General features: G+C 38.4%; 1 protein-coding gene across 3 annotated transcripts in view; it reads left to right on the top strand.

Annotated features, from left to right (window-relative positions):
• The window catches only part of IPO8 (importin 8), a 71,252-nt gene that overhangs the window by 40,198 nt on the left and 8,695 nt on the right, over positions 1-22,359 (top strand). For all 3 annotated transcript variants that reach the window (XM_087855737.1, XM_045811769.2, XM_087855738.1), the window contains 7 exons: positions 588-713; positions 1,370-1,467; positions 4,935-5,030; positions 16,585-16,805; positions 18,044-18,249; positions 20,486-20,689; positions 21,236-21,352. In XM_087855737.1, the coding sequence (XP_087711863.1) occupies positions 588-713; positions 1,370-1,467; positions 4,935-5,030; positions 16,585-16,805; positions 18,044-18,249; positions 20,486-20,689; positions 21,236-21,352 (1,068 nt within the window). The remainder of the gene's footprint in view (positions 1-587; positions 714-1,369; positions 1,468-4,934; positions 5,031-16,584; positions 16,806-18,043; positions 18,250-20,485; positions 20,690-21,235; positions 21,353-22,359) is intronic.

The following is a 22,359-nucleotide window of genomic DNA, read 5'->3' as shown; positions in this document are numbered from 1 at the left end:
ACATTAATAATCCTGTGCATGAGAGATATACAACCATCCATTCCTTCTCGTATTCATTTCTAACATAGCTTTAGAAGTATAAACTATATTTTATTTATTATACAGTATCAAAAATACACATATTTCCAGTATTATGGGTAAGTTTAGTAAAAACAAATCTTTGCACTGTCTTACTGGGTAGGGGGCAGAGCTTCTTAAGAAATGGAAGGTGGCAGGGGCACCTGGGTGGCTCAGTCGTTAAGCAGCGGCCTTCAGCTCAGGACATGATCCCGGGGTCCTGGGATTGAGCTCCGCATTGGGTTCCCTGCGCAGCGGGAAGCTTGCTTCTCTCTCTCCTGCTCCCCGTGCTTGTGTTCCCTCTCTTGCTGTCTTTCTCTGTCAAATAAATAAATAAAATCTTAAAAAAAAAATGGTTGATGGCAAATGGAAGTAGCTGAAGATGGGAGTGTGGACAGAGGGGTGCTCAGAGTATGTTAGGTGTAAGAGGAATGTATGCGAGTGGATAGCTTAAACCTTCCTCTGTGGTCTTTGTGTTTAAGTTTTGCTATTTTCTAGCATTCTAACTAGAGATTTTTTCTTCCTTCTAGAATTCTATGAAGAAATTCTTTCACTGGCATATAGTTTAACCTGCCATGGTATTTCCCCTCAAATGTGGCAGCTGCTGGGCATATTATATGAGGTTTTTCAGCAGGATTGTTTTGAATACTTTACAGGTACGGCTTTGACCATCTAACATTTTTGCTTTTCTGTGTCTGGACATGATTTCCTTTGACAACTTGACATAGAGACATATATGGCTCCAGTACTAATCAGAAAATAATTGTTCTTTCCCTGTTGCATAAAGGGTGGTGCTCTCAGAGCAGTGTTTTGCAGCTCTAGGAATACAAGCCGTAGAAGGGAGACTGTTCCCTGTTGTCTCTTAAATTAGTTTGCAGTCTGGACATATACCCGTACATTAATTCAGTTACTATTTTCTGAATACCGTCGATATTTCCAAGCACTGTGCTAAGCACGGCAGTATAGCAGTGAACAAAGTAGGCGGCCTGCTGTATTGACGCTTCCGTTCTAGTTGGGGGGGGGGCGGGGAACACACAGACCAGCAAGCAAGTACACAGTTTGTCAAGTGGTGATGACTCCCGTGGAGAGACAGGCATTCAGAACAATCACTGTAATAGAGGGTGAGCATTTAATCTTTCTGATCCACGTTTCCCTCGCCTGTAAATAGAGCGGGTCTGTCACTTTGTTACTAGCCCTTTTGTGGTTGTGAGGGGAGATAGTAATGTGTGGGTGCTGCAGATTTCAGTAGGAATAGTTTATTTCTACTCTTGTTACTCAGATCTCATTGGGCTTTTGAATTTTTTTTTTCCAGATATGATGCCTCTCCTGCATAATTATGTGACAATAGATACAGATACTTTATTATCTAATCCAAAGCATTTAGAAATACTTTTTACAATGTGTAGGAAGGTAAGTGTGTCCTAATCAGTTATTACAGTGGTTCTTACTAATGTTTGAGTGTTTCACCTCAGGACTCTCTTTCGGTTTGTTTCTTACACTTTAGTTCTGTATTGCCTTCAACATATATTTGTTATTTTTTATTTTCTAATAGACCTTGGAATTGTAATTTGAAAATTTTATATCACGTGTTGTGCTTAAGAATGTTTGCCACTTTTATTTATTTAATTTTAAAATATCTTAAATTTATTTTACTTTTTAAAGATTTATTCATCTATTTGAGAGAGAGAGAAAGAGAGAGAGAGAGAGAGAGAGAGAGCAGAGCAGAGGGGCCGAGGGAGAGAGAGCATCTCCAGCAGATTCCCTGCCGATGTGGGGCTTGATCGCATGACCTGAGATCATGACCTGAGTCGAAATCAAGAGTCTGAGGCTTAACTGACCAAGCCACCCAGGCGCCCCTTATTTATTTTTTTAAAGATTTATTTATTTTATTTTAGAGCGAGAGGGAGAGAGAGATTGTGTGTGTGTGTGTGTGTGTGTGTGTGTGTGTGTGTATGAGTGCGAGTGGGGAGAGGGACAGAGGGAGAGAGAGGATCCCAAGCAGACTCCAAGCCAAGCACACAGCCTGATGTGGGCCTTGATCCCGTGACCCTGAGATCATGACCCGAGCTGAAACCAAGAGTCAGATACTCAACCAGCTGAGCCACCCAGGCACTCCCGATGTTTGCTGCTCTTGTAGCTGTGTACTTTATAATGTTTAGGATAAATAATTTTGTGTTTTTTCTTTCAAAAATGCAAACTTAACTACTTGATTAAAGAAAAGTGCTAAAAACAAAACAAAACAAAACCCAACAACAGAAAAGCAAAGTGCTAAGTAAATAACCACAGTTTGTCAATCACTGATTTTTTTTAATTGAATGTGTATATTGGAAGCCACTATATATATAGATAGGTATGTCTATACATATAGGAATATAACAGACAAAAAATTGGAATAGTTGGAAAAATGGCATCATTTAGCTCAGTACAGGATGATTTATTAGCCATATATTGGCTACTGTTATGTTTACATACAAACAGGATCATCACGGGTTAGATTTCGCCCTCTGTTGGTTATATCATAGAATCATTGATGACTATAAATAATGTTTTCCTTCTCCTTTAGGCGAATATTTATACATGCATAAATGTAAAACTGTATCGCATAGAGCTGCCAGATACTTAAGTTTGGCCTTGAGAGTAAAATATCTAGTGTACAACCTATCTTCCTCTCTAGAGGAGATGTGTACCAAGATAGTAAACGCTCTGAATTGATAATCAGCACATCTGATTGAGGTCTCAGTTCGGTTGTAAAGAGCCTGGGAGATTTTGGGAGGTCACTAAGTTTCATCACCTATAAACTGAAGGAGTAAAATCATGACTTTTAAAGACCCATTTAGCTCTGTAATAACCTAGCTTATTAAATCATAATCACTTGGCAGTCTTCAGTATCCTCTCCTAAGTTGTGGAGACCATTGCTAGTGAGGAAAAGGGAGGAGAAAGCAGCAAGCAGAAAACAGAGCAGTCCTACAGCCATTAGTACGGCCGCTCTGTGTCACAGCAGCTGGGGTAGAAGTGGTGTTCACATTGATGTCCTTACACTTATCAAATGGTTAATGTGTTGTATTCTTGGTTTTTAATAATAGCGAATACTTACTGAACTCTTACTGTATATGAGGTATTTCCTAAGTACTTTATACATATTAACTTCTTTTATCATTACAACATTATGAGGAAAGTATCACCTTTTGGTCAAAGAGGAGACTGAGGCACAATTTTTTGCATCATGCCTGAGTCAGATCGTCCGAAGTCACGGAGCGAGTCCACGTTGGAGCCATATTTGAAGCCAGGGAGTGTGGCTCCAGAGTTTTTAAAATTACTGAAATATATTTTGTTTCTTCCCCTTCTGGAGGTGGGGACCAAAACCAACCAACCAACCACAAAAAAAACCCCGAGTAAATGCAATTTGGGACAAAGGGAGTGATTTTTTTTTTTCTCTCTCTGTATTTTCCAACCCCACCACGTAAGTGTATTCTTATCCTCCTTTTACAGATGGGGACAGTAAGTAAGACACAGAGGTTGATTCTTAAAAACACAGATAATAAGTGGCAGAGCTGGAATTTGAACCAAGGCATTCTGGTTCCAGAGCCCATTCACATTTAGAATCTAGATGTAGACATATTGCCCTAAGAGGTGGAATCTTAAATTTTATGTAAATAGGGTTGATTCTTGGCTTTGCCAGCTATCTGCTTACGATTCAGCTCACTGATCTGTTTTCCAGTTTCCAAAATTGTATAGCTGTCTACTTTTTTCCTTTTCTCTGTCTTTGTGGATTTATGCCTCTAAAACCTCTTTATTATCATTTTTAATGGTCTTTGGGAAGTAATAAAATTAAATGGGAATGTTCCATCTGTCTTCTTTATCTGGAATTTCTTTTTAATTCAGTTTTCTTAAATCGTATTTGTCTAGGAAATTACCCAGTCCATCTGAGTTTTCAAATGTATAAGGATGTATTGTGTTCTCCATAGTATTTGCTTATTTTAATCTCTCCTTTACCTGTATTTATGTCTTTTTCGTTTCTACTATTTTTAAAATTTTGCTCTCTGCTTTTTAAGAGTAATTTTGACAAAAGTTGTCCACTTTGTTGTCTTTATTCAATGAGTCTGTCTTTTGTTTCTCTGTTACCTCTTTTTGTCTGTATTTTTAATTTCTGTCCCCTCTTAGGTTAAGTCTGTTTTTTTTCCTTATAGTTTGTGTTTGAACTCTTATTAATTTTTCCATATTTTCTAATTTCCAATATAAGCAGGGCTCTACTCTATGAATCTCTCTTCTGGGAACCTTAATGTAAGGCAATTATATTCCAAATTTTATGTATGAACATGTGCATTGTAGAATTATTTGTAATTGAAAATACAGAATTGACAATAGAGGAATGGTCTGGTAAACCGTTATATTTATGTACTGTAATTCTTATAGTCCTAAATGGTTATAACATCCATGGAAGAATGTTTGTAGTTATAAAGTCCATATGGAGAAATTAAAAGGTGTGTGATAAATTATGGTTATTATTATGAAAAAATGAACTCAAACAGAAAACTATAGGGTTTGTTTCATTGTTTAAGTGGAAGGTTTCTTTAAATTTCTTTTGATTTCATTTTATTGTTTTGTTGTTTTGTTCCCTCTAAAGGGAAGCTTCACTTATCTGGACAATTAACTCACATAGTTTACTTTATTGCGATTGTGATGATTGCGATGTGGGGCTTGATCCCAGAACCCTGGGATCATGACCTGAGCCGAAGGCAGACACTTAACTGAGCCATGCAGGTGCCCCAAAGCTATGATTCTAGTGCCTGAATTTTTATGGGGAATTTGCTTCATGTAGACGCGATTAAATTCTGCGCAATGCCGCTCACTGCGGGGCTGGGCTGTCATTACTGTAGGTACTGTGTGGAGATGCAGGAGAAGATGCGGAGTGTCATGCAGCCAAACTCCTTGAAGTCATCATCCTTCAGTGCAAAGGAAAGGGAATCGATCAGGTAATACACGTGTGGAAAGTCTGTACTTGTTTGTGTTGAAAATTCACCTGCCTGAATGACGTTTTGTTTATATTTGATGGAAAATTAAAAAGATAGCCTGTAGTTCGTGCTTGCTGGTACAAATCCTATTTAAATGACAAAGAAAAATACCCATGCAGTTTGAAAATTGCACCCTGCATTCTAGTTGAGAAAGTAAACAGGAAAATATGTAATAATTTAAGAGGCAATCAAGCAAGTCATGAAGGAGATAAATATGTAAATTCTACTCTGTAGGTTTTCCAGAGATTTGCAATTTCCCTTTGTGTTTATGCATTCTATTGAAATATTCTCAGATATATTCTTTTAATCAGAATTGAAGATACTGTGCATAAAAGAAAAAGTTTCTTTTAGTGATTTAAAAAGCACTATAAATTTTCAACAAAGATTAATTTGACGTTTGGTATAATCATGGCATGATAGTTACAGAGAAAAGTGTGAAGTGTTCAAGTAAAATTGTGGAGTTGTCTTTTTCTTTCAGTTCTGTAACTCTTGCTCCATGTATTTGTTTTGTAACAGCTTTATTGAGCTATAATTCACATATCGTATAATTCACTCCTTTACAGTGTCCATACCTCAGTGAATTTGCGTATATTCACAGAATCCTGCAACTATTATGACAGTTTTAGAGCATTCCCTCACTGTCCCCCCAGAACTCTGTACCCTGTAGTGATCACTCCTCATTTCCCCTTAACACTCACCCCCCACCCTAGGCAACCATCACTCTACTTTCTTATTTTAGAGATTTGCCTATTCTAGACATTTCATATAAACAGAATCATGTGGTCCTTTGTGAATGACTTTTCTCACTCAGCACAATGTTTTAAAGGTTCATCCGTGTGGGAGCATGTACACTAGTACCTCATTTCTTTTTATTGCTAAATATTCCGTTGGGTAGATATATCACATTTATTTTAGCTGTTCATCAGTTGATGGACATTTGGATTTTTTCCACTTTATTATTATTATTATTATTATTATTAAAAGATTTTATTTATTTATTAGAGATAGAGACAGCCAGCGAGAGAGGGAACACAAGCAGGGGGAGTGGGAGAGGAAGAAGCAGGCTCATAGTGGAGGAGCCTGATGTGGGGCTCGATCCCATAACACCGGGATCACGCCCTGAGCCGAAGGCAGACGCCTAACCGCTGTGCCACTCAGGCGCCCTTCCACTTTATTATTTTTAAAGTTAGCTCCATGCCCAATGCAGGGGCTTGAACTCGCAACTCTGGAATCAAGAGTCTCATGTTCTACCAACTAAACCAGCCAGGCTCCCCTGATTATTTCCTCTTTTTGGCTATTATGAGTAATGTTATGAACATTTGTATGCAGACTTTTGTGTGGACATGCTTTCATTTCTTTTGGCATGTATCTACGAGTGGTAATTCTCTGTTTAACCATTTGAGGACCTGCCATACTGTTTCTCCAAGGCAGCTGCACCATTTCCCAGTCCTGTCAGCAGGGAGCGAGAGTTCCAGTTTGTATCCTCATCAGCTCTCGCTTTGTCTTCTTGCTACAGCCATCCTCGTAGGTGTGAAGTAGGATCTTGTGGTTTCGATTCGCATTTGCTTGACGGCTGATGATGTTGAGCATCCTTTCATATGGCCATTTGCTTATCTTTTTTTGAGAAATGTCTATTCAGATTCTTTGCCCATTTTAATTGGGTTATTTGTTTATTATTGAGTTACAGAGGTTACTTATAGATTCTAAATTCAAGTCCATTATCCGATACGCAGTTTGCAAAAATTTTCTCCCAATTTCTGAATTGGCTTATCACTTTCTTAATGGTGTCCTTTGAAGCAGTTTTTAATTTTGATGATGCCCAGTATATCTATTTTTTTTTCTTTTGCTGCGTGTGGTTGGTGTTGTATTTAAGAACCCATTGCTAAATCTGAGTCTACAAGGAGTTCCTTCTTTTTTCTTCTAAGAGTTTTATAGTTTTAGCTCTAACATTTAGGTCTTTAATTCATTTTGAGTTAATTTTTCTGTGTGGCAGGAGGAAGGAGTTTAAATTCATTATTCTGCATGTGGATAGAAAGTTGTCTCAGGGGGCGCCTGGGTGGCACAGCGGTTAAGCGTCTGCCTTCGGCTCAGGGCGTGATCCCAGCGTTATGGGATCGAGCCCCACATCAGGCTCCTCCGCTATGAGCCTGCTTCTTCCTCTCCTACTCCCCTTGCTTGTGTTCCCTCTCTCGCTGGCTGTCTCTATCTCTGTCAAATAAATAAATAAAATCTTAAAAAAAAAAAAAAAAAGAAAGTTTTCTCAGTACCATTTGTTGAAAAAGCTATTCTTTCCCTATTGAATTGTCTTGGCACTGTTGTCAGATGAATTGACTGTAAACATGAGGATTTATTTCTGGGTTCTCATTCTGGTTAACTCTTTATCCTTAATCCAGGACTACACTGTCTTTGTTATTATAACTTTGTAGTAAGTTTTGAAATTAGGAAGTTCGAGTCTTCCAATTTTGTTCTTTTGCAAGACTGTTTTGGCTATTCTGGGTGCCTTGAATTTCCATATGAAATTTAAGATCAGCTCGTCAGTTTCAGCAAAGAAGTCAGCTGGCATTGTGCTGAGTCGCTAGGTCACCCTGGGAAGTATTGCCAGGGCTCAATCCCACGTCCGCGAGACCACCACCCAAGCAGAATCAAGAGCTGGATGCCCGACTGACTGAGCCACCCAGGTGCCCCAAGCTGTTTGTATTTTTGAATCTAAAGTGTGTTTCCTGTAGTTAGCATTTGGTTGAATCTTTTTTTTTTTTTAAATCCAGTGAGACATTCTCTCCCCTTTGATTGTTTAATCTATTAATATTTAATATTGTTATTGTTATGCATGGATTTAGTCTGTCATTTTTTTATTTTTTGTCTCATTTTTTTGTTCCCCAATTCTTTTACTGTTTTCTTTTGAAATAAGTAAATATTTGGAAATGAGTAAATATTTTCTAATGTCACATTTTAATTTCTTTAATTTTTTTTCACTATTTAAAAAATTTGGTTATTGGTTGTTCTGGGGCTTACTGTAATACATCTTACCTTATCAAAATCTACTTCAGATTTAGATTAACTTAATTTTAGTGAGAAATAGATGCATTACTCCTATGTAGCTCTATATATTCTTCCTCCTTTTTGTACTATTACTGTTATATATATTACATTTATATATGTTATAAACCTAGTAATACACAGTTTATAATTATTTTTTTGTAATTTTATGTGTTGAAGCTAAGAAAGGCAAGCAAGTATATATTTATAGAGTTTGTCATACTAACCTTTTTACCATTTCTCAGTTCTTTTTGTTTGTTCCTTTGGGTTGGAGTTGCTGTCTGGTGTCATTGCTTCCTCCAGTACGACCTTGCTCCTGTCTCCTTTGTATTGTTATTGTTGAATATATTTCTATATTTTATAGTCTCAACAATACAATTTTAAGATGTTTTATGCAGCTGTTTTTTCTTTTTTTTAAAGTTGCAATTGTTTTTTTTAAAACAGTTAAGAAAGTCAAAGAAATAGTGTTTTTCTATTTTTGAAAATTACATAATTACCTTTAGTGGAGCTTGTGTATGTATGCATACGTGTGTGTGAGTGTGTGTGTGTGTGTGTCTTTGTCTTTGTCTTTGAACTGCCTTCTGGGTCACTTGCTTTCAGCTTGAACTTCCTTTAGTATTTTTTATAAGGTAGGTCCGCTAACAGTGAAATCTGTTTTTGTTTTCTGAGAATGTTTCTATTTTATTTTCAATTTTGAAAGACAGTTTTTACTGAATTCTTGGTTGACAGTTTTTTTCTTTCAGCAGTTTGAATATACCATCCTTCTGGTCTCTGTTGTTTAACAGTTGTTAATCTTATTAGCATTCCCTTGTACTTGGCAATGATGTATGTTTTTTCTTATGCTGCTGTCAACATTTTCTCTTTGTCTTTTACCATTTTTACTATGAAATGTCTCTGTATTTATCTTACTTGGAATTTGTTGACTTTCTTGGATGTGTATTTTTGTCACATTTGGAAAGTTTCCAGCCATTAGTTCTTCAAATATTTTTTCTTCTTTCTCTTCCTTCTCTCCTTCTGATGCTCCTGTTACACATATGTTAGTGTGCTTACTGGTGCTCCACATGTCTTTGAGGCTCTGATCATTTTTCTTTATTCTTTCTTTTCTCTGGTCTTTGGATTGTTACTCTTTTTCAGTCTGTCTTTAGGTTTGCTGATTCTCTCTTCTGCAGTTCAGATCTATTGTTGAGTCTCTGTAGTGAATTTTTCATTTTGTTTATAGTACTTTTTTTTTTTTTTTTCTTAAGGTGGGCTCTGTATCCAACATGGGGCTTGAACTCAAGACCCTGAGATCAAGAGTTGCATGCCCTACTGGCTAAGCCAGCCAGGTGCCCCCCATAGTACTTTTAAACTCTAGAATTTCCATTTGATTCTTTTTATAATTTGTATGCCCTAATAGATATTTTATATTTGATGAGACATGGTCATCATAGCTTACTGTAACTTTAAAAATGGTTTCCTTTATTCTTTAAACATTTAGAATGGCTGTTTTGAAGTTTTCGGAGTCTGTGTCTGAGTTCTGACCCCGGGAGGGTTCTTCCTGATCACCTCTTGCCTTGCTTTTCCCATGTGAACTGCTAGCTTGGGTTTGTCTTCTTATTTTAATTAGGAGGAGCCACCAGCCTCCTCTTATTTGCTTACCACCAAATTCTCCATTATTTTTGAGAGTGACCCTCCAGCTTTCTTTTTGTATTGATAAAGTTTTACACATATTTTTGAAGGCTCATTTTCTCCTTCGATGAGCAGTGTTTTAGGGATGACAAAACAAGGAGGTGGTAAAGCACAGGACTTGATTGAGAAGAGAAGGGAGTAGAGAAGGGTTTAGTTCTGTTGACTGGCTTTTGGAAAGTTTTGAGCAGTAGGATCTAATAATGCCAGAAAGGTATAGAATAAATCCACGCCAAAGAGTTTGGAATCTCTCCTGTAAGCCAGAAGTGGGCAAGCTATGGCCTGTGGGCCAAATCCAGCCTGTGACCTGTGTGTATGGCCTAGGAATGAAGAATGGTTTTTACATTTTTGAAGGTATGTTTAAAAAAGTATGCAACAGAGATTGTATGTAGCCTACAAAATTGAAAATATTACTAAGAAATTTAAAAAAATATTTGTTTATTTACTAATTTTTGAGAGCAAGAGAAAGCATGAGTAGGAGGAGGGGCAGAGGGAGAGGGAGAGAGAGAGAATCTCAAGCAGGCTCCACACCCAGGGTGTATCCCAACGTAGAGCTCCATCTCATTACTCTGAGATCATGACCTGAACCAAAATCAAGAGTTGGTTGCTTAACTGACTGAGCTACCCAGGCGCCCCAAAGTTGTGAAAGTATTACTAAATATTTACAAAAAGTTTACCAACCCTTGCCATAAATAATTGAACAGAGAATCCACTGAGCAGAGAAATGACATGATCAAAGATAGGCACTTAGAATGATGAGTCTGCTGGCAGTATCCTTAATCTAAACAGGTCTTCTGCCTACACTGGGCTATGAAGACAAGCGAGGAGGCTACTAGCTAATTGAAGTCTGAGGGTACTGGTTCTGCTCTAGGCTAATAGCATTGGGAATAGAAGACTAGAACAAGATTTACAGTGGGGACCATAGCAAACATTGTACTGAAAACACCTGAAAAAAACAAGTTGTTAGATGAGGAGGGCAGGAGAAAGCCCAAGGGCACAGGTTTACGTTGGAAAGTTATAAAGCTGACTTTCAACAGATACAAAAAGTGTGGATACCAGTAGATAGGAATAGAGTGATACTGCTTAAACTGTGACCATCTAATGGTGTTAGTAGGTGTTCATTACAAAAAGTATTCAGTGGTCAGATAAGCCTCGGAAATACTGGGTAAAACGAAATTCAACAGATTTCATTATTGCCTGACTTCTAGTGCCTTTATCTGAAAATGTGTCTAAGAGGGTGTTAGTATCTGTGTATTCCAAATTAATTTAACTCTGGGATGTTTTTGTTTTCCAAACGCAAGGAAAATCTATTAATTGTTGTGAAAGTGCTGTTTGGATAATGCTGATAAAAAGATGTCTTGAGGTAGAAAGAAGGGGTGTGGAAGCTTAAGTCCAATAGCTTTATCTTCTCAGTAAAACAGGAAGGGTTGTAGAAAGTAGAAAAAGTTAAAATTTCAGTATGGAGGAGTCTAATATGTAATAAAGAGTTGAGTGAAAGAATTGCTTTTATTAAAATCAACTACTCTATGATCCAGCAATTGCACTTCTAGGTATTTACACAAAGAATACAAAAATACTAATTTGAAGGGATACGTGCACTCCAGTGTTTATAGCAGTATTAACAATAGCCAAATTATGGAAAGAGCCCAAATGTCCATCAACTGGTGAATGGATAAAGAAGATATGGTATTTATACAGTGGAATATCACTCAGCCGTAAAAAAGAGTGATTGCAATCTGTCCATTTGTAATGACATCGATGGAGCTAGAGAGTATTATGCTAAGCAAAATAAGTCAAAGACAAATACCACATGATTTCACTCATATGTGGAATTTAAGAGACAAAAACTAACACGGTGGGGGGGGTGCAAAATAAGAGAGGCTAACCAAGAAACAGACTCTTAACTATAGAGAACAAACTAATGGTTACCAGAGGGGAGGTGGATGGGGGGATGGATTAAATGGGTGATGGGGGTTAAGTAATGCACTCGTGATGAGCACTGGGCGTTGTATGTAAGTGTTGAATCATTAAATTCTGTACCTGAAACTAAAAAAAAGAAGAAAAAGAATAGCTCTTAGTTCAATGGACTCATTTGAAGTTCACAAGTAAAAATTTGTAGTGTAATATAGTGGGTTTCTACTCCTAAAACTGGTTTGCAGAAGGATTGGAAAATTGTTATTCAAGAATTTTTGTCAGAAAGTTAGGGTTCCTAGGGAACCTTTAATGTCAGGGAGGTTACAGCGGTGGTGCACCCTAGCAGAGCTGAAGGACTGTATCACTTGGAACTACATTCCTCTGTATTTCCTGTCACTTGGGAGTTAGGTATAGAGATTTGTTAGATTCATTAGTTATTCTTTCGGCAAGAATACGTCATAGATGGTGGTTTGTATTTCTACTAGGAGGCACAGAATGTCCGGTTGTCTCTCATCTTAGGATGTTAGTGCTGTTGGTGGTGATTATTCCGTCATTCCTTTTTCATGTATTAGCTGAAATATTTCTATGAAGAGAAAGGTTTTTTTAATCTATTACGAGGTTACTCTGAGGAACAGTTTGAGTCAGTCCGTTTATTTACTATGATTCAAGATGCAAGTTTGTTTCCTAACATTCTCCAAAGATGACCAAATGAGGTGTTTTGCTTTTTTTGTTTTTTAAAATATTATTATGAATGTAAAGATTCAAATTTGTTTGATGTGTTTCAGTATATCTCAGGTATACAAAGTTGTTTCAGCTTTGGCCAGTGGGAACTTCTTGAGTTTATCATATGAGTGCTTTTGACCTGATCCTCATAGTGTTGGTAGTTTCCTTGCTGTCTGGTATGACTAGATATTCCAGGTTCGTCTTGTCCATTTCATGCCCTATGCCGGGAAATGGTATTTCAAGCCTACAAGCACAAGGGATATTCATTGTTATTGAGTTTGGTCATTATTTCCACAAGAGAGCCAACAAATACATATCGTATCATTTTAAGATTTACCTATCATTAGTACACACATTTCTAATTCAAATTCAGGACTGCATTATTTTTACTTAACCTAAGTGATCTGAACGTATATCTGCCGTACCAAACATCCTGGTTCTCCTCGTAAGTACTCATGTGTTCTGTCCCACTAGTATGTATATATAGTGTCAGAGTAATTACACCAGATTATCACCAACATGCGATTACTATTAACCGTTTAAGATTTTGTAGCGGCTCTTTTTATCTCCAGGGTATATCCATATGCTAGGGGTATATGTAGCCAGAATATAGTCAAATCATAAATTTTAAAGTCCTTTAAAATAATCCCTGTTTGTTTGTTCATTTATTTCATTTTATTTTAACTTTTAGGGATGCCTTAAATTTTTTTCTAAGTATATACTGTATATGTAATTCTAAAGTCTCATCTACAAAACGAGGTATATTCAGGGATGTCTAGCTTCCATCCCTTTCCCTCCACCCTTACTTTCTTTTCCCTTCTCCCCCACCCCCAGTTTTTAGTTCATCCTTTCATTTTAAAAAGTAAGCAAATAGGTGTATCCATTCTTTCCTCACTTTTTTCTTTCCTCACCTTAAGCAGTAGTATACTATACATATTTTTTCCTATCTTGCTTTCTTCGCATAATCATAGATCCATCCTGAAGATCACCCCATAGTAGTATCTAGAAATATTCTGCACCATCTGTCCCCAGAACTGATTTTGTTTTAATGTAAAGGGATAATTTTAGTTTTGTTTTAAAACCTCAAAGTCTCTTTGTATTCTTAATGGCCTTGTATGTAATAATAAATATTTGTCAAAATGAAACTTTATTATTCATCTCAAGAAGAGCTTTTCAAGCTTAGCTTACATTTTCTTGTGGCTTCATTGATTCACAATAATTAACTGTAGTAATAATTTTTAAAAATTTTTAATTTTTTATTTTTAACTTTAATTCCAGTGTGATTAACATACAGTGCACTAGCAGTTTCAGGTGTACAATATAGTGGTTCAGCATTTCCACACATCACCCTACGCTCATCACAGCAAGCGCCCTCCTTCAGCCCCATCACCTGTTTCACCCATCCCCTCAGCCACCTCCCCTCTGGTAACCATCCGATTGTTTTCTGTCGTTAAGAGTCTTTCTTGGTTTGCCTCTCTTTTTTTTTCCTTTGCTTGTTTTGTTTCTTAATTTCCCTATATGAGTGAAATCATATGGTATATCTTTCTCTGACTTTTTTCACTTAGCATAATATACTCTGCCTCCATCCACGTCATTGCTAATGGCAAGATTTCATTCTTTTTTATAGCTGAATAATATCTGTTGTAGATACCGTATCTTCTTTATCCATTCATCTGTTGAAGGACACTTGGGCTGCTTCTATAATTTGGCTGTTGTAAATGATGGTGCTATAAACATAGGGGTGCATGTATCCCTTTGAAGTTGTGTTTTTGTACTTTTGGGGTAAAAACCCAGTAGTTCGATTACTGGATCACAGGGTAGTTCTATTTTTAACTTTTTGAGGAACGTCCATAGTGTTTTCCACAGTGGCTGCGCCAGTTTGCGTTCCTACTGTGAAGAACGTTCCCCTTCCTTCCACGGTAATATTTTTTAACGTAGCCTATATCCTACATGTGTTGTGATACCTGAATGCTCTCTATCAGAATTTGAGAAGAAATCAGTAGGTCTTTTTTTTTTTTTAAGATTTTATTTATTTGAGAGAGAGAGAGTGTGTGCACAAGCAGAGGGAGAAGGAGAGAGGGAGAAGCAGACAGGGAGCCCGATGCAGGGCTTGGTCCCAGGACCCTAGGATCGTGACCTGAGCTGAAGGCAGGCGCCCCATCAGTAGAATTAATCAAGCATCAAACTAGTCATCTCCTTTATAAAATCTCAATCTTAAAAGTACCATGTGGGGGCACCTGGGTGGCTCAGTCGTTAAGTGGCTGCCTTTGGCTCAGGTCATGATCCCAGGGTCCTAGGATCAAGCCCCAGGTCGGGCTCCCTGCTCAGTGGGAAGCCTGCTTCTCCCTCCTCCACTCCCCCTGCTTGTGTTCCCTCTCTCGCCGTGTCTCTGTCAAATAAATAAAATCTTTAAAACAAACAAACAAACAAAAATATAAAAGTACCACGTGTAGTTATGTATTTTAATTTTATATATCCCCCTAAAGAAGGCTGGTATTCTGCTCCTAATATATTTATAGTTCGGACTACAAAACATATTACATTTAATTCAAATTTCTACACAAAACTTTATTTTTTAGTTTTTCTTTTCAAAAATTTTATTTAAATTCAAGTTAGTTCACATTTACAGTATTATTAGTTTCAGAGGTAGAACTTAGTGCTTCATCACTTGCATGTAATACCCAGTGCTCATTACACCCAGTGCCCTCCTTAATATCCATCACCCAGTTACCCCGTCCCCCCACCCACCTCCCTTCCAGCAACCCTCAGACAAAACTTTATTTTTTAATAGGCTATTTTTTAGAGCAGTTACAGGTTCACAGAATTGAGCAGACAGAGATTCCCCATATACCCCTGCCCCACACATGCACAGTGTCCTCTCTTACCAAGGTATGCGCTAGGGTGGCACCGTGGTTACAGTTGATGTGCCTACACTGGTAACGTATCATTTCACCCAGAGCCCACAGTTTACTCTAGGGGTCGCTCTTGGTGTTGTACATTTTATGAGTTTGGACAGTTGTATCATGGCACGTATCTACCATTCCAGTAACATACAGAGTGTCTTTGCCCCTCAAGTTCCTCTGCGCTCTTCCTAGTCCTCTAATCCTCCCCTGAAGCCTTGATTTTTAAAATGAGCTTGTGTTAAGACCTCAGAATTTTGTTTTACACAGATCATTTCAGCCCATCCTTTTTGGTGAAAATAGGAAATACTTCTTTTTTTTTTTTTTTTAAAGATTTTATTTATTTATTTTGACAGAGATAGAGACAGCCAGCGAGAGAGGGAACACAAGCAGGGGGAGTGGGAGAGGAAGAAGCAGGCTTCCAGCAGAGGAGCCTGATGTGGGGCTCGATCCCATAATGCCGGGATCATGCCCTGAGCCGAAGGCAGACGCTTAACGACTGAGCCACCCAGGCGCCCCAATAGGAAATACTTCTAATGAAAGTAGTTCATCAATACTGTAGAATTGGAGTCAGGTGCCTTCATTTTCATGTGCGAAGTTCACCATTTTTTCTTCAGTCTTTTACTAACAGGAATTTTGTTTTTGAGTTATTGACCAGTAGCTTGTTAGTTTCAGGTATATAACAATGATTTGATATATATATATATATATATATGTATGTTGTGAAATGATCACAGTAAATCTAGTTACCATACACCATACATAGTTATAATTTTTTTACTTGTGGTAAGACCTTTTAATATCTACTTAGCAACTGCCAGATATGCAATACAGCTTTCGTAACCATGCTCTACATTACATCTTGTGACTGACTTAGGAATTTTCTTTCTCAGGAGAAATTCTGGTCATATCATGATTATTTTCAGTCCCATTCAATTTGATTTAACAAAGAAAAATTCCAACCTAGTCATTTTACCTTGAATGTGGAAATGGCTGAGTCTACACTCGGATTATTGCCGTCATTTGTGTGTGGACTCTCGTGGAACAATTTTCAACTAACTGTAATCTGCACTCAGAAAGGAAGGAGACTTCCTCACACTGCTGCTCTCGGACCTCTTTTTGGCCATTTAATCTCTGGGTTTTATGAGAATATGAACTTGGCGAATAACTCTAAATCAGCAAAGGTTTAATTATCATTAAGTGTATCTTATTTATTGATGACACTGTATCTGGTTTCTATGGGTATGGTTGACTCTCCTTTTCATTTTTTCCTCTAGTGCATTCCACTCTTTGTTCAGCTTGTTTTGGAGAGGTTAACCCGAGGAGTCAAAACTAGTGAGCTCCGTACCATGTGTCTTCAGGTTGCGATTGCTGCCTTGTACTACAGCCCTGACTTGCTGCTCCACACTTTAGAACAAATTCAGTTGCCTCACAACCCTGGACCTATAACTGTACAGTTTATAAATCAGTGGATGAATGATACAGATTGTTTTCTTGGGTATGGGTCTTTTGGATTTTACTCTACATTTCTGTTTCTGGGAAGTTGACTTTTCGAAGTATATAAATAGCATATAGAAAGATAATTTTCGTTTTTAAGAATGATATTTAGCATATTGCTAACAATATTTAATTTTTAGAGAATTAATGTGTTTCGTAGTATAATCTAGTGGAAAGAATGCAGTCTCTGAAAAGTAGGTATAGCCTGTCCCTACTTGTTTTTGACTTAGGTGCTATCATTGTATCTCTAGGCAACAAGAATTAAGTGCCCAGCCGGTTCCATGACCCTTAAGTGTCTACAGGCAAAAACATTCTAAATGGGGTCAGGTTTCTAAGGCGAATGCCAGTTTGGTAAAGAGTTATTGTCCCAGGATATTGAACCCTGCAGCTCTCAGGGGAGCGTGTTCTCAAATATGAGATCAGAAAGAAGGATTGTTCGTTGTAGCCTAGGCAATGCCCCGGTGGAAGAGTTTGACTTTACATGAAGTGCTCTTCTAGTTTCTGAACTTAGGAAAAGCGAGATGCCAAGTAGTAGGTACATGGCCTCCTCCAGTGACTGGACACCTATTCCCGACTGTGTTATGCTAGAATTTCAGCTCTGACGATGGCTTACTGGGAGTGTTAAACCAAATATAGTAGTCTTTCCATTCTTAATATATTTAAACAACTTAGAAGAAACAGAAAAATGTATATAATATATATTGGTCAAACTTTTTTCCTTCAGAATCAAATTTTCCTTATCCTATGTTAAAGCAGAGAACAATTAATGGATTTAGTTAGAGTTGTCAAGCTCAGCTTATTATATGCTGAGTTTCTGAGTAGCTTTTGACACCTGGAGCTAGTGTACAGGGTATGTGCTAGGAAACCTTGTAGACCAATCTAATGCGGAAGACAGAGTCTGAATTTTTCCTTTTTTCCCATTGGCTAGGAATTTCATGTAGTCTTGCTTTAATAGAACTTGTTATGCCAAGAACAAGGCCTAGATATAGCATTCACGTCAATCATAAATTGATATTATAGCAAGATTCACCACATTGCAGACTTCTTTAGCTCTTTGATGATAATAATTGGTTTACAAAACCGATTTTATGTAGGATTTCATATGGTACAAAATGGGGAATACTTCTGTATAATTCTATTGAATAAACCCTAAAATATACCTTGGCTATTTTTTTCTTGTATTTTCCTCAACTGTCTTCACTTCTCGTGAACACATTTTTTTTTCTTTGTAATTTGTAGGCATCATGACCGGAAGATGTGTATAATAGGACTGAGTATCCTTTTGGAACTGCAAAATCGACCTCCTGCAGTAGATGCTGTAGTGGGACAGATTGTGCCCTCAATTCTTTTCCTTTTCCTTGGCCTGAAGCAGGTCTGTGCTACCAGACAACTGGTAAACCGTGAAGATCGCTCAAAAGCAGAGAAGGCTGATATGGAAGAAAACGGTAAAGTCTTCTAATTGCAATGAGTGCTAGAATTGAGTTTGATTTGGGCATGCGTTTTTAAAAAATTTTAGTCTATTTGGAGTCATTAAACAGAGTTACATTCTTTGGCTTATTATTGCACATTTAACAAATATTCTGTTACATATCATGTGATTAAATTTAGATTTATTTTTTGACATTTAAATAATTATTGAACTTAATGAATGTTGTTACACCCTGGGAAATACAAATACATTTATAACAGAATCACATGGTTTTGATAAGTTAGCAACCAGTTATTTCATTTTCTTATTTGTGCCAACAGTGTCAATGGAGTCAGCAGCATGAATTAAATTAGCCGAAGTGTCACTATAGCAGATTAAGAGAGAGTGCCTGGTATTTTTTTTAATGGTTCCTAATCAGAAACTGTATTTGGGAGATACTTACAGTTAATGTATTAATAAATTTAGAATAAAGTACACAAAGGAAGGTTATTTGCTTAATGAGAGTCAGAATAAGATTGTTAGAGTCAAGGATACTGCAAAAAACTACTTACTTGGGCCCAGGAAGTAACATTATCCAACTCCAAATGGAGTTCTTCCTCTTCTGGTTAAAAACAGGCATTTCTTTAAATGAGAAAAATCAGAACTTATCATGGAAAAGCTATATCTCTATTTTTGATGCTAAATTCTATGATTTCAGCAAGTGTAGATTTAAAACCTTTTAGACTTAACTGGCATCATCCTGGTTTGTTCACGTACAAGGAATGGTACCCTTCCCTAACCCTAACGCAGAGCACAGCATCTGATCTAATTTGGTTTTCTTTCTTTCCCTCTCTCAAAATAAAATTTATGAGAGAGCGTGCTTGTGTGTGTGCTGAGGGGAGGGGCAGAGGCAGAGGGAAAGTCCTGAGCAGGCTTCGTTCCCCAGCCTGGAGCCTGATGCGGGGCTCAATCTCTCGACCCAGAGGTCATGACCGGAACTGAAATCAAGAGTCGGATGTTTAACCAACTGAGCAACCCGGGCGCCCTTAATTTGTTTTTCTGAATACCACGTAGAAGTTTTGCAGTAATGCTTATTAGGAGGGTTTTGGTTTTTTTTGCTAAGTATAGGCCAACAATTACAGAATTCTTTTCAGAATGTTATATAATGTTCTCTAATTTTTTGTTTTGTAAACTGTTGGTTTATAACTAACATGACTAGAGAAAAAATTTTCTAGTACTTGCCCAGATTTTCCTGTTGAATTTCCACTGAAGTATAGAATGATTAATTAGGAAGGTATTTTTTGCTGTCTTTGTAACTATACCTTTGTTATATATATATGTATGTACGTGATCAAAACTGTGGTTTCTTGCCTTACCCCTAAAACCGCTTCGCAGTTTCACTCAGCTGCTTCAGTGTGCTATGTTTTACAGAACTATCTTTGGAATAATATTTCCTAGTTGGGGTTTACTCTAGGTTTTTCCCTCTTAGGTTGATTTTGTGCTGCAGACTGTCTTGTGGTTGTTTACAGTACTGGCCTAACCTCTCAAAACAGATCAGCACTGAAAACAGAATCCATGATGATATACAGTTCAGCTCTCAACTTTTCAACCCACATGTAGCTAATTTTTCTTTATTTCTATATTTTTGTTTCTATTAGCAGAAATGATCTCCTCATTTGAACACTTCTGAGCAGTTCATAATCAACTTAGGTAACTGTTAAGAGACCAGATTCTCAGTGCGAGGTCATTGTTATTTAAAACATGTGCACTGGCTGTACAGGTGTCTGGGACTCTGTGACGAAATAACATTTTTGCATTAAAGAGTATGAGGCAGCCATAGCAAAACAGTAGTCATGTCCAGCGGACTTTAGATTTAGGGTTACTTGGAAGTTGTTTTTAGTGAGGAGGATAAAGTCATTTTCTTTTCTTTTTTTTTTTTTTTAAGATTTTATTTATTTATTCGACAGAGAGAGAGACAGCCAGCGAGAGAGGGAACACAAGCAGGGGGAGTGGGAGAGGAAGAAGCAGGCTCATAGCGGAGGAGCCTGATGTGGGGCTCGATCCCAGAACACCGGGATCACGCCCTGAGCCGAAGGCAGACGCTTAACCGCTGTGCCACCCAGGCGCCCCGATAAAGTCATTTTCAATTTAGCAAACTACGATAAAGGTTTATTTTTAGAACTTCATGTAAAAATAGGTGGTAGTTTTTCCATTTCCAGAATGTTTTGTCCTTTTGTGTTTTCATTCCTCTTAAATAATTAATGAATTCACAGAGGAGATTTCAAGTGATGAAGAGGAGACAAACGTAACCGCTCAAGCCATGCAGTCAAATAACGGAAGAGGTGAAGAGGAGGAAGAGGAGGAGGATGACTGGGATGAAGAAGTACTGGAAGAAACCGCCCTGGAGGGCTTCAGCACCCCACTGGACCTTGACAACAGTGTGGATGAATATCAGTTTTTTACACAAGCTCTGCTAAGTATGTCATTACTCCCGAAATCTGCAGATGTTTTCTCTGAAGTCTGTCTTAAGTTGTTTTGGGATCTGCCCAAAATTGGTTTAGATGTTAAATTTGGTGTTAGTTGTGTTGAGTTTGTGGTGAGCTGTCCACGTGGAAAAACCTGGGAGGCTCAGGGGATGGTTTTGCCTGAAGCAGCCATTGGAGTTCTTGGGGTGGGAGTGATGTTGCAGCTGCTGTGAGAATCTGGGGGAGGATGGCCGCATTGGAGCAGAGGTGTTTGCCGAGATCTGGACTGTAGGGAGCATGGCTAGTAAAACCTCAGGAGGAAGAGAACTGGGCAAAGCAGAGATTTGCACCGTCTTAGCCGCCCTCTGATCGTCCCACGTGGTTGCACACGGCGTGGGTACCCGGAAATAATCCTTTGCTGGAGTAAGTTTCCCCACCTGGTGTTGGTTAGGGTTTTGTACTCTGTCTCTTCCTGTCTGCAGTCATTTCATCATCATACTCTTATTATCTTGTCACCAGACTCTTACCTTTTTCTCTCCCCCCGCCCCCCCGCAATAGCGGTGCAGACCCGGGACGCTGCCTGGTACCAGCTGCTCACCGCCCCGCTCAGCGAGGACCAGAGGCGGGCGCTGCAGGAGGTGTACACCCTGGCCGAGCACCGGAGGACAGTCGCAGGTCAGCCGCCTGCTTTCCAGCCTGGAGCGCGTGCAGTTGCGTGCCAGTAGTCAGCCTTAGTAATGAGTCCTGGGGCACTTAAAGACTTAAAAATCGTTAGAGGCCAACCTTTCTAGATAATAATGAATTATTGTATGATTTAAAAAAAATTTTTTTAATCCCTTGTGATACCTTAGCTCTGCACAATGCTGTGCATTACTGCGTGTCTTTTAGTGGTGTTGTGACTCATGCACTCACCCTGTATCTTAGAGCCCAAGTTAAGACATAAAGGGGGGGCGAGTCTTGCTGAGGGAGAGTTAATCAGTTGGGTCACCCATTTAGATCTGGGGTAAGATGTGGGTCACACATCTTACCCCAGATAGACTAAAGGCACTTCATGAGCTCTTGCAAGGAGCTTGTTTTCCTGGAAATGAAACACTCTTCATTTCTTTTTGCTGGGCTTTATGTGTTGGTGATTCTTGTTGATTTTCAGTTTTTTTGACCCGGAGAAATTATTTTATGCAGACATTACTATGGTCACTCCTAGAAAACCAATGGAAAAGATTTTGTAATTACAAAAATATTGTAGCGGAAAACCTCATGGAACAGGCACCTGGGGTTTAGAGCCTAAGTGCTTCACATGGACTTCAGTTTTCACCCCACACAGTCTATGTCAGTCCCCCTGATAGAATTGTGGGCACACTTCCAGCAGTAGACTATGGAACTATGAAAACAAACACAACTTTGAGACTTGTTTTCATTTTGCTTATTTTTACTGGAAGTTGAGATAGGGGAGGTCGTTTTTTTTTTTTTTTTTTTTTAAAGACTTTATTTATTTATTTGACAGAGAGAGAGACAGCCAGTGAGAGAGGGAACACAAGCAGGGGGAGTGGGAGAGAAAGAAGCAGGCTCCCAGCGGAGGAGCCCGATGTGGGGCTCGATCCCAGAACACCGGGATCACGCCCTGAGCTGAAGGCAGACGTTTAACCGCTGTGCCACCCAGGCGCCCCAGGGGAGGTAGTTTTTTA

This window comes from Ursus americanus, chromosome 25, assembly GCF_024610735.1.
Source record: "Ursus americanus isolate L20-20 chromosome 25, mUrsAme1.1.p, whole genome shotgun sequence".
Lineage (NCBI taxonomy): Eukaryota > Metazoa > Chordata > Mammalia > Carnivora > Ursidae > Ursus > Ursus americanus.
Note: the sequence above shows the minus strand (reverse complement) of the source record. Positions and strands in the feature narration are given on the sequence as shown.